The sequence below is a fragment of the Scatophagus argus genome, chromosome 6 (genome assembly GCF_020382885.2).
Source record: "Scatophagus argus isolate fScaArg1 chromosome 6, fScaArg1.pri, whole genome shotgun sequence".
In the NCBI taxonomy this organism is placed as follows: Eukaryota; Metazoa; Chordata; class Actinopteri; family Scatophagidae; genus Scatophagus; species Scatophagus argus.
The window spans coordinates 26,368,455-26,381,185 of record NC_058498.1 but is presented as its reverse complement, the minus strand read 5'-3'; the positions used below and the strand labels follow the sequence as shown (position 1 = coordinate 26,381,185).

The 12,731-nt window shown below is 39.6% G+C and overlaps 1 protein-coding gene across 1 annotated transcript in view; it reads left to right on the top strand.

The window, feature by feature from the left end:
* Nucleotides 1-1,945: 1,945 nt before the first annotated feature.
* sass6 (SAS-6 centriolar assembly protein) overlaps nt 1,946-12,731 on the top strand; it is a 28,346-nt gene continuing 17,560 nt past the window's right edge. Inside the window, exons 1-6 of the mRNA XM_046390804.1 lie at nt 1,946-2,191; nt 6,219-6,279; nt 8,014-8,093; nt 8,207-8,311; nt 9,062-9,230; nt 9,721-9,798. Coding sequence (XP_046246760.1) covers nt 2,130-2,191; nt 6,219-6,279; nt 8,014-8,093; nt 8,207-8,311; nt 9,062-9,230; nt 9,721-9,798 — 555 coding nt within the window. The 5' untranslated portion in view covers nt 1,946-2,129. The remainder of the gene's footprint in view (nt 2,192-6,218; nt 6,280-8,013; nt 8,094-8,206; nt 8,312-9,061; nt 9,231-9,720; nt 9,799-12,731) is intronic.

The following is a 12,731-nucleotide window of genomic DNA, read 5'->3' as shown; positions in this document are numbered from 1 at the left end:
GAACACAAACTTGGTGTTATCAGAACTCTGCAACACAGAGCTGATAAGGTACCCACCAGCTCACAGGCCCAAGGGGAAGAACATGAACACCTGAGGGATGCCCTCAAAACGTGTGGTTATCCCAGTTGGACCTTTGTGAAAACTGCAGCTGGTTCCAGGAAGAACACCACCAAGGTGGTTGAGGAGGAAAAACAGAACAAAAGAAACAACATAGTCATCCCATATGTATCTGGGGTATCAGAAAAACTCAGGAGGATCTTCAGCAAGCACCGGATCCCCGTGTATTTCAAACCCAGCAACACACTCAGACAGAAACTGGTACATCCCAAAGACAGAACACCACACACTCAAAAAAGCAATCTGGTGTATGCTGTCCAATGCAATGAGGAATGCAAAGACCTCTACATTGGTGAAACTAAACAACCACTACACAAGCGCATGTATCAGCACAGGAGGCCCAACTCCTCAGGCCTAGATTCTGCTGTATACCTACACCTGAAGGAGAAAGCTCACTCCTTTGAGGACAACAATGTCCACATCTTGGACAGAGAGGATAGATGGTTTGAAAGAGGAGTAGAAGCCATCTATGTGAAATTAGAAAAACCATCTCTCAACAGAGGAGGAGGTCTGCGACACCACCTATCTCCAATTTACAATGCTGCCCTTTCATCTCTCCCCAGGAGATTCCACAACTTAGCCTCTAAGGAAAACTGCCATTCACAAAGGACCCCATGTGACTCTAACGACTGTCGTTACAACACAACAGAGCAGTAACGAAGTCGAAACCAACTTTACCATCCCCAACGACTGTCTCAACGACTGTCGTTTGTCACAATGGAACACTAAACGAGCTTATGACACCACTGGTCATGTGAATGCCTCCACAGAGGTTAAATACCTGGGTCTCCACACCAGCTAGTTGGACTAGTCCCAGCCTAGTCAAGCGAGCATGAACTGATGAAGCCTCTTGGATGAGAGGTGAAACGTCTTCAAAGACAAATAACTAAGTCCAGTTGCATTCGATTGAATTTCCTTGAGATAACCATGACCTGGATGAATGAGAATATTCACAGGCATAAATGCAATGCATATATTTGCAAGAGACATGCAACAACCTGTACATATTGTCAAGCATGTGCATGAGGAAAAAACACTGTGGAAGTTTGAGTTAACCCACTCCACCAAGCTTAGACGCCTGATTTTGCTATCGGTTTTCAGTTTTTTCTGTTATGTTAGGCCAAAAGACGTCAGAGAGACTGATGAACATTGTAATGTTATCAGAATCAGAAGCCTTTATTGTCATTGTACAAAGAATACAACGAAATTGTAGCTTATTGTGCTTGTTAGTTGTTCTTTAATGTATTAAGACACAGATCTTGGAATATTGTGAAAGTGTAGTTTGGGGTTAACTTCCTTTGTACACAAATGGTGTTACTTTATGTAAGTGTATAACATTTTTGCATGGTTTCAAAACAAATGTCCTTGGTAACTTTGACCCAAAGTAATCTGTGACAAACACTATACTATGTTTCATCTGATTATTTCTTATAGTCAAAATAATCTAGAAATTATGTTCTTTAGAACTCGAATTCAAGATGTGTAACCTTGGATCAATTAGGCATAAAGGCCATAAATAACAAATAGAAGTCTAAAACTTATAATGTTTACAAGAACTTAAGTTGATAAAAAAAAAAATCTAACACAAGTAGTGATAATCTATGTTTTATTGCACTTTTCATGATGAGTCGTAATGGAATGGTCATTTTTGACCGGGAACACAAAATTGTTTAACATGACATTAACTCAACATGAGGGTTAAGATGCAGCAAAAAGAAAAAAAGAAAAAAGAGAAAAAGTGCGGTTACACGTGCAAGTCCCCCTCCCAGTCAGTAGTTGGCGGTGAAGGCCTTTGATTTGCCAACGGTCATGAGGAAGCTAAAAGTCTACGAAGAAAATAACTCAGGGTTCCGTTTCCGGGGCAGTTTAGTTGGCGGCTGAAAAGCGCCAAATCAAAAGATCCTGAGGATGAAAACAGTGAAAAACTGCAGGGTTCATGCCATTAACATTAACTGATTTACTCACGCTTCGGGTTACCACCCCAGTGAAAGACTCGTTTAGTTTCCTAAAACATGGAGGAACTCTTCAGCAAAGTATTACACGTGAACGTGAGGTGCAGGGATTGTGAAGAAAGGTAAGACAGCGGACGGTGATGTGAGATTAACTGTCGTAGAGAATCACAATATAATATGACGTGACAAAATATGTTACGTTATTAAAAAAAGAATGTTCACATATGCAATTAACTGTTTGGTTCTGTAACTTAGCCTTATAAGGTATAAACCAACCTTGTTTATTTTATGTTTTATTTCTTAAGTTTTTACATTTTCCGAGTGTTGTAAAGGCAGACAGTCACTGAATGGTGCGCTTCAGTTGCTGAGTTACCTTCACGGATTGAATGGAAATCAGGAATAACTCAAATTTACGGAACCCTCCATGACGTGTAAATCTGTGCTGTCCAAGCTATAAACCTTGCGCACGGACTTTTCAATTGTGCAGGTCCTCTATGTATTTATAATCGTGTCACATCCATCGTTGCCAACTCATTTCCAGTGAAAGTAGTCAATTCCAGTTTCAAAAGTCGGTAGCAGTCGAAAGGGGAGACTCTCGACTATATACGCTATAACCCTCACCTGTGGTCACGAGCTATGGGTAGTGACCGAAAGAACAACATTACGAATACAAGGGCCTGAAATAATTTTCCTCTGTAGGGTGACTGGGCTCAGCCTTAGAGATAGGGGAGGAGCTCAGAGCAGAGCCGCTTCTCCGCATCGAGTGGAGCCTGTTGAGTTGGTTCTCCCGGACGTCTGCCTGGGGAGTTGTCCCGGGCATGTCAATCCGAGAGGAGGCCTGCTTGTCATACCGCAGAAATTAGTCTACTTTAGTAAACTAACTTACTTTAACGTACTTTAGTTGACTAGTTTGGAAAAAAAATAGTTTAGTGATTAATATTCCCAATTAAAAAATCGCTAAAATGATAAAAATTAAATTTTTTCCCATACTAATCTACTGCAGTGTGAGATGCAGGAGCAGATGAAGCTGAGAGATGGTTTTGGTGACTCTACACCTCAAGTCTACACATTTGTCAGACTCGCCTAGTCTAGTCTTGATAAACGTGAAAACAAGACAAGACAACTTTATTTGTATAGCCCATTTTTACAAGCAGTTTGTCTCAAAGGGCTTAACATAACATCAGCAACATCCTCTGCCCTTCGACCCTCACATCGACTAAGGAAAAACTTCCAGAAAAACCTTTAAAGGAAAAAATGGAAGAAACCTCAGGGTGAGCAACAGAGGAGGGATCCCTCACCCAGGACGGGCAGACGTGCAATGGATGTTGTACAGGCAGGAAAGCAGTTAACAACATGAGATATGGGATGAATGTTCAGTCAGGGGAGAGCTGATGGAGGCAGCTGGTGGGCAGGCTGGGCTTTGAACAGGGAAAGCTGGAGCAGCTGATTGGTTGATGAGCAGGGACGGCAGGCAAGGTAGAAGCACAGGGAAGGAGGTGATGCAGGTGGAGGCTGGTGCTGGTGGATCAGAATCAGAATCAGAATTCCTTTATTTATCCCTGAAGGGAAGTTCTTAAAATGGATGGAGCTCTGGAGAAATCTATGAAGACACAGAGAGAGTGCAAGACACCAAGGCCAGACTACACAGTATAACAGATAAAGACAGACCAGCAAATGTGTAGAAGGAGAGGAGAGGAGAGAGGAGGCACAGTAGCTGAAAGCTCTACCTCCCAGTCTGTTTTTAAAGATACTGGGAACCGCTAGCAGACCTGCATTCTGGGAGCGAAGTGTTCTACTGGGGCAATAAGGAACAATGAGGTCCTTGAGGTAGGCTTTGTTATTGAGAGCCTTTTAAGTCAATAGAAGGATTTTGAAGTCTATCCTACAGGAAGCCAATGGAGTGAGGCTAAAACAGGTGAGATATGCGCTCTCTTATTAACTCCTGTCAGTACCCTCGCTGCAGCATTCTGGACCAAGTGGTGACTCTTCAGAGAGTTTTTAGAACATCCTGACAAAAGAGAATTACAGTAGTCCAGCCTAGAAGTGATGAATTAATGGACCAACTTCTCAGCATCACTCTGAGAAAGGATGTTCCTTATTTTAATTATGCTACGAAGGTGAAATAAGGCAGTCCTAGTGATATGTTTTATATGGGAATTGAAGGACAGGTCCTGGTCGAAAATAACTCCAAGGTTTCTCGCCGCTGTAATAGAGTTAAAGGCGATGCCATTCAGGGTGGCAGCCCGGCTAGAAAAAGTCTCTTGAGATGTTTAGGTCCAAATACAATAACTTCTGTTTTTTCTGAATTAAGTAATAAGAGCTTGAGTTTCTTGAATACAAATTATGTCTGGAATACTGGGTAATTGATCAATTTTTTTTAAGTCCCTATCCATTTGCTATTAGATTCCTAGCATTCCATTCTAAGCTTAGCACTATCTACCCCAATCCATGCTGTCTTTTGGTTTGCCTGTGCATTGAAATGATTTCTTACCTCCTCCCATCTAAGTTCATTAATGTTCAGGCGATTTGCTTTTACTATAATCTGTATCCTTTCTATTTTTGATTTGGTTTCCATTGTGGCCTTTATGACTCCTGCTTTGAAAGTGACTAGTTTCTTTAGATCAACCCACACTTTGCCCTCTTTTGATTATTCTTACTGTTTCCTGTGTTGTTCCTCATTTATATTTTGCATTGGTTCACTATCTTAACAGCATCTGCGTATGTGATCTTGTTTTGTACCTTGATCTGCTGGATTTCTGCCTCCCTCTTCATGACCTCACATCCTCCATATGCAACACTCCACAATTGCAACATGTTGGTTTTTCCACAGTGTTCATACTGATGATCCTCTACATCTAGTACACCTTCTTTTTCCTTTACAAGTTAGTGCAGTATGGCAGTGTGAACTGACCATCATTCTCATCTGCTTCCTTGCTTCTACTCCACAAGAAGAATTTCCCCGTTTCTCTCTTTTCCTCTCACTTGTCTGACTGCTTTCCATACTGTCTTCACTTTACAACCCCTCCACTCTGGTCCATTCACAGCATTGTTGTGCCTATCCGCTGCTGATTTCACTTCTCCGTTTTATCTCCCCATATCATCCAGAGGGATCTATCACTTCCGATATGCTGATGTCACCCTCAGTACTGTGTTCATCAGTCAAGCTTTTGCTCACTTTCGATTGTGAACTTTTAACCATTTGTTCTGATTTGAAAATTCCTCCAAGGGTCCGCCCGCTCACATGTCAACAACTCAACTTTTGATAACGACTCCCTCCACTTTCACAAGAATCTGACAGTGTCACTCCCCTGTGCAGCTGTCTGAGATTTCGCTCTGGACAATTTTACACAATAACTCATTTGCCTGTTTAAGTGTGAAGTGATGATATATGTATATATATATTTCAGGTTATTGGAAAAAATCCTGCCATTATCACACCAATACACACAGAGATTTATTTATTTGTTTAATTTTAAGAGAAATGTGTAAATTTGCCCATCTCAGTCTGAACTGCAATACACATTTCAGTTGTACAGATATAAGCTTGAGCGAACCTTTATTAAATGTTACCTATAATCTTTTAGGGGTTATTTTAAAATAATCTTTAGGTAGTGTTGCTTAAAAACATCTTTGGGATCATTCCCTGAAGGGTTGCCTGTTTGCTGTCCTCATATGACCAGCATTCCATTTAAGAGGTTGGAGATGCTGTCCGTGATGGTCTTCTGTTCAGACACCATTTTCTTTTCAGCTACCACCTCTGGAGGAAATCAAACAAAGTTGGGGGCCATATGCTCAAGAGCAGCTGGCTGCTCATGCATGTGAAGAATGCCTCCATAGCCATCAGCATTGGTCTTCAGTTTGAGAAAAATACTTGAATACTGGAAAAAAGTACTAAGCATCAACTTTGTGTGTATGAGAAATAGTGTTACATCATAGAATTTATTTATATATATTTTTCTTGCATTTACCATATTAATTATCAGTTTTAGACATTATCAGTATTAATTTCAGGGAAATTATAACTGGTTGATGGTACAAATGTTTGCTCCAGTAATGCAGTAATGTATTTTTGTTGGCTAAGATTACATATTATGCATCGTGTTTGAAGTCTAAGTGCTGTTTACCAGTATTAATGGTTTAATTTTACAGGAAAGCAAATATTCGTGTCAGTATCGAGCTTCAGATGACAACAAGTCCAGGACACAAACGGGTGAGTAGGAATTTGGGGCAGCAATAGGCTTAAACCTATTCCTGCCCTTTCTCTGGTTGCACTGTGCACTTCAGTGCTTTAACCCATATTGTTTAATTGTGTGAATCACACTTGGTTATCTTCACTCTGAATTTCACAATTTTTTTGTGTTATTGTGAATGTTGATTCAGCTCAATCTTTTCTGGTGTTGCCCTGCTTTCTTGAAGCGCGATGGACTGCACTGAAACCACAGGGGCCCTGAAGTACTTGCCCGCAGCATAATGCAATGTATTTCACTCTGATTGCCTTCTATCCCACCCACCGCTGTTAATTTGAATAAAAACCCATTATCTCAACTTGACGCAATAGTGCGAACAGTAATTAATAAGATTAATATTTTTAATTGCTCGCCAACCCTAAAAAAGAAAAAGCTAAATAATCTCTAATAATAAATTAGAAAGTTGGGAGAAGGAGCACACAAACAGAGATGCGTATCAACAGCAGTAACACCAGTATGGAAGTATTGGAACTTTTTGTACATTTTGCTTTAATATGCAAATCCCAGTATTATACCGTGGCGCTAGTCTCTTTTCCTTTATGTGTTTCTTTTTTGGCAGGGCAATAGTGTGTTTACATCAACATAGTGTATGCTGAAGTAAATGACAATAGAATCACTACCTTAAATTTTGCCACAGCAATATCAGACAGGTATCTAGTGTAGGAGTTTTTTCTTGGTGGTATGTAGTCCAGTAATACACATTTAAAAGTTATTAAGTAATGGCCAAATAGAAGAAGAATATGTGGAAAGACTATCAGTTTTTTATAGTTATCAATTTCAATGCCATGTGTCCAAACAAGGTCAAGAGTGTGATTAAAACAGTGAGTGGGTTTATGTACACACAGAGAAACCGATTGAATCTAATAGAGAGATAAAATCTGTGCTAAGGCTACCATTATCATTGTCCACATGGATATTGAAATCACCCATAATAATTACTTTATTTTTAAGCACTAGACTTGATAGAAACTCTAAAAATTCCAGTAGAAATTCAGACACATGACTTTGACTTTTTTTTTATAGCTCAATCAGGACACAACGGAAGGACTGGTCATAGGTTCAGATGCTCAGAGAAATAAAAGCTGGCCTAAACTTGGACTCAACCCAAGCCTAGAAGCAAGAAATCTAGGAGTGATCTTTGATTCTAAGTTTTATTTTAAGGGTCATGTATGAGGTGTCATAAATTCAACATTCTATAATTGGAAGATTTTTCTCTCTGACCAGCACACAGAGATGTTTGCATGCTTTCATAACTGACAGGTGAGACTGTTGTAATGCTGCTGTTTCTGGTCTACCAAAGAACACAATAAATAAGTTACAATTAAGACAAAATTTGGCGATTTCACTCATTACACTTCAACCACTGGAAAGGCCTCCCAGAGGACCCGAGATTGACATTGATATTTTTGAATAAAAACAAAAAACTCAATGATCAACAGTAAAATATTGTTATAAAGAGGTTAGTTTTCAACTCTTTTCTACTCTGTACTTTGAGTTACAAACTCCATTAAGGCTTTCACATTTTCTGTATTCCTTTTTGCTGTGTAATATCCTCAAATAGTTAACAGACACTGGTAGTAGACCTTTGATTATTGTGCACAGGAGTCATCAGAAGCAGCAGTTGCACACATTTTCTTCATTGAATACATTTTTTCTTCCTGGTAACTAAGTTTCTGTTATTTTTTTGTTTATATTAGGATCTTCTAGTAAAACTAACAGATGATATAGATCCATATTTTCTCTTCAACCTCTCTATGTCAGAAGAAGATTTCCAAAGGTAAGTATTAGAATGGTATGCAATACATTGATGAATGTCTTAATTTAGAGTCATGAACATGTTTTTAATTTTTTTTTTATTATAATTGTTTTCTGTCTGTTATTGTTTTGTAGTTTGAAAGTCCAGCAGGGGTTGCTGATAGATTTTGCATCATTTCCTCAGAAGTTTATTGACCTGCTTAATCTATGCTATTCCGAGCAAGAGTCAGACAGTCCAAGGTATGTAGAATGTGAACCACCACACATCATACTGTTCAACTCGATAAATTATATATACGCTGACTTGTATCAGTCCCCATTCCAGTTTTTTACATAATTATTTTTGGGCTTGGTCATCAAACAATCTAGATACGGAATTGCAATAAAATTTATGTTGATAATTCCACCTTTAAAAATCTGGGAATTTGGACATTCTTTACTTGATCTGTATAGACTTATCAGCCTGTCACAAACCAGCAATAAAGATGACAACTGCCAGTCTGCAGTTTATGGTTTGCACATCAAAGTATACATTTTCTGCCACAAAGCATTGTAAGTTTCCACTGAAGAAGGTGGATATGAAAGTGGATGTCATCTGGAAAAGAGAGGAAAAAAAATTAGAGGAGTCAAGGGGCAGGAATGCTGTTTTTTCTTCCGTTCTCTTTGTTGTTGCATGTTTGCATGAGGGCAGGGCTGCTCACCCACACAGAGTGGACAACAGTAACTTGCTACCTCTCTTTGTCCTGTCCTGTGCCCTATCCTGGGTAATGGAGCTTGCAATTACTTTAAAAATTAAAAATAACGTGATTATGCTATGTCGATTACAATATTGTGATTGATTACAAATTCTTGGAGAGAAAATTACATGGCTGTAGTTACTTTTATCAGCTTATCAAATTCTAATCTAATATTAGAGACAGCTGTCACTAGAATTTGTCCCACTAAAGCAACATGACACACTGCATTACTGTTTTTTTTGTTTCTCCACAGGTTCCTCCTGCGCTTGTCTTGTCAGTCTCCAGTACTTGAAGGCCCTGTCAACTTCAGTGTTGTAGAGACAAATGCATTCAAACACCTGAATCACTTGACTTTACAGCTAGTTCCAGGCTCTGACAAAGAGGTTAAGGACTATCTGGCTGTGTGTCTCTCATCTTTGAAGGTTGGCTTGTTCAGCTTAATTCATCATCATGAGACTGTCTGACCATTTGAATAGAGCTTTAACTTGTAAAAGTCAAGGGTATCTGGTCAAATTGAGTTTGACATGTTGAAGTCTACAAAGGATGATGTCAGTCAACGGTGCCAAGAGCTTTTATATCTGTGGTGTTAGTTGAAATGGTAGATTGTGCACATTTCTTGAATGAATATTGTAAACTTCTGTTGGCTGAATTAAAGAAGTATAATGCATTGATTCTCCTATACTGTTCTATTTTTGAAGAGGTCATAGTAAAAAAAAAAAAAATAAAGTGAAGTTCGTTATCATTGGAAGTGTCTTTTGTAATTGGAAATTTCAAAGATATGCAGGTCTTCACAGGAATATTCAAGGAAATGTAGGCTTTAGTTGATATTCATAGAAATAATAGTTTCCTTGGAAATATCAGTTCATTAATTTCCTACATTATATTCATAAACATGTTATTTCAATGTTTTAGATGGAAAAGCAGGCCATAGAGATGAAGCTTAAGAAGACTGAAGAGGATCTGTCCAGGCAGCTGATTTATGCTCAACAGGTGAGCTTTGTCACAGTACTTGGTGTTTATAGTAGAGGTGTGCGTGATTAATCTGTAGCATCCTGGTGTCATTTGCATGTGATATAACCAAAGTAAAACAGATAGCAGTCTGGCAACACACTCTGGTGGGCACACAAATCAGATTTTACAGAGTCAACATATGTGCATGCTGCCTTCAGGTTGCTGCTTGAATTGAATTAATTATTTAAATATCTTTAGAGAATTTTCAGCAAACCAATCCATATCAGCCCGCACTCACAACTACCCCCGGGGCAATAATGGTCATTCTGCTTGAGCCAAATCCACCAGATGCTTCTTTCCACCACCTCTGAGAGTGCTCTGATGGTCTACTGCAGAGCCTGAAAGTGGCCTCAAACTTCTTTCAGAAGTCTGATGGTATATGGTGCCACAAACCCTGTGCATCCCACTTCAACTGAATAGACTCTGGGTTCTAGTCATGCTTTTGCTCCAGACTAACTTTTTTTAGTAGGGGCACAGTGACCCCTAACTGAAAATTTTAGGGGTGCAAGCAGAACATGTCGGGGCGCAACCAAAAATTTTAAGAATGCTAAAGTTAAAACGACAGGCAATGCTAATATTCACATTTCTACTCATTTCCAATGTTACTAATAAATAATGTGATAATAAAAGCAGAGGTTACCATGAGCTGTTTTAAATTCAGTGATACATTTTATTGTGAAACACACCATCACGCACCAACATAAATATAGCATATAAGGAGCACAATCAGTCATTATGGCACTAGAAAATACGGGAAATAGAAAATATACATTCAAAAATCATGTCTTTGTCCAGACTATGTTGTTTGACTGTGTTCAAAAATGTAAAAAAAAAAAAAAAAAGTAAGTTCTGTTTAACTGTGCTGTTTAGCCTTTTTTACTTTTTTGAAGCTCAAGTTAACCTTTAAATTTCGTGAAAGGCAGTTCCTCCTTTGCAATGAAAAACACTATGTTATGTGCTGTGATTAGCAGTCTCTTACCTTATACAGGCTTCTGGGAGAGATGCTGCCTCTGAACGGGTCACGGTATATTTTATGTTTTACACTAGCGTTACGTTTTACCAGTGTGTCGTGTTTCGTCTGAGTTGTGCCTGTATCTTCGGCAAATCTTGTGTTTCCGCCATGTTGTGGATAACGACAACAGAACTTACAGTTCATTGAATTGCTGTCTTTGCAGTACCAAAGCCAGGTAAATTCACGTAGCCATTCGTCACGAAAACTGCTTTTTCTGGGGGCTTTTTTTGTCATAGCTGAGTCAAGACGTGCCTCGTCCTCTAGCAGGCTAGTCTCTGGCTGTAATGGGTCTAAACCTGCAAGACAGGACAGGGAGAATGAACTGATTAATTGTTCGCTTAGTCATTGCACCGTACATTCATCCACTGCCATTGTTAACCAAGTCAAACTGACGCGCCCCCTTCCACTGATAAACTCCAGTCCAGGACCCTCCCCCTCTTACTCATTAGCTACTTACAGCCATGGATATCTATGCTGCTTCCATTCCCTCACTGACATTGGCCAGCCACTTGCAGCCTCAGATTCCAGAATATTCGCCCCTTCCACTTAAAAAAGAAACAAAATATAGGCTACTAATCGGACGTGCGCGTGTGGGTATGGAATTTACTGGCACACTGCCTGAAATTTATTTAGGCGCACAGACTCAAGTACCTCAGGTAATTACTCGCGCTGTCTCCTGATTTGGTTGGAAAATGCAAGTATTTGGCTGCAGTCTGGAGCCCTGTTTTGTGTTTCTGCTGTTAGGTCTGTGTAGCGTGGCTCCTTACACTCGTAAGCCTCCTCAATCAAGTCTTCCCAAGATACTGTGAGGTCTATGATGCAAGCAATCTTCACTGAAGAGGACCAGAAAGACAAAACTAGAGATTGGTGGAGGTAGTCCCAGGTGGAAAGATTAGTTCCAGCCATGCATAGGTATCCTGATTTGGTCGGAAGACTTTTGGGGATTTTCTGGCATTTTCGGACAAACATTGCCTTCAAAGGATTGGTTGTCCTTGGTGGCAAGGAGTTGGTTGCACTCTGCATGGTCTCCAGAGCTGATGCCAAGCTCCTGAGGACCAGGACCTTTTTGCCATAGAGACTGATGTCACCTAGATATTGCCAAGCCATTTAGATTAGATTCGACTTTATTGTCATTGTGCAGAGTACAGGTACAAAGCCAATGAAAAATGAAGTTAGCGTCTAATCACAAGTGCATAAATGGTATTATTTATATACAAGTTCAATTCAATTCAGTTTATTTATATAGTGCCAATGTACAACAAACTATGGAGGGTGGGGGTGGAGTGAGAGAGAAGGAGCACACAAACAAAAATGGATAGCAACAGCAATAATGCCAGAAGTATTGGAACTATATTATGTCTGCAGTGCTGTCTGCAGTGCATGTTGCGATGTTTTAAGCGCTTTTGTTGCGATTAAATTGCAGGAAACAATGAAAATTGCAAAAAAAAGTTGCAGTTTTTTTCTGAATAATTAAGTAAAAATCAAAGGAAAATTGTTCCACGGAGAACAAAACTGCATTCTGCTTTGTTCCAAGTAACCTTGCCAAACAGGCTCAGGATTATGTAAATGTGAGACGTTTGAGTCACACATGCCTGCATCTTCTCATCAAAAACAAGGAGGTGAATCTGGCAGCGTATGTATGATGCGTTTTCATGGGGACTGCTATGATTGGTGGAACTCGCGGAAAGCACCGATGATTGGTCCAATTTGCGGAAAAGTTCCGGTGATTGGACAAAATTGCAAGCTCACGCATAATAAGAGTTTGAAAGCAAAGCACTGAGCTACCAAACAACAACACCTAGCCACTGGTTTAGGTACATGGATGACACCTGGGTCAAAATCAAAACCCGATAAGTATAGGCCTTCTCTGAACACATCAACTCAGTAGACCATAACATTG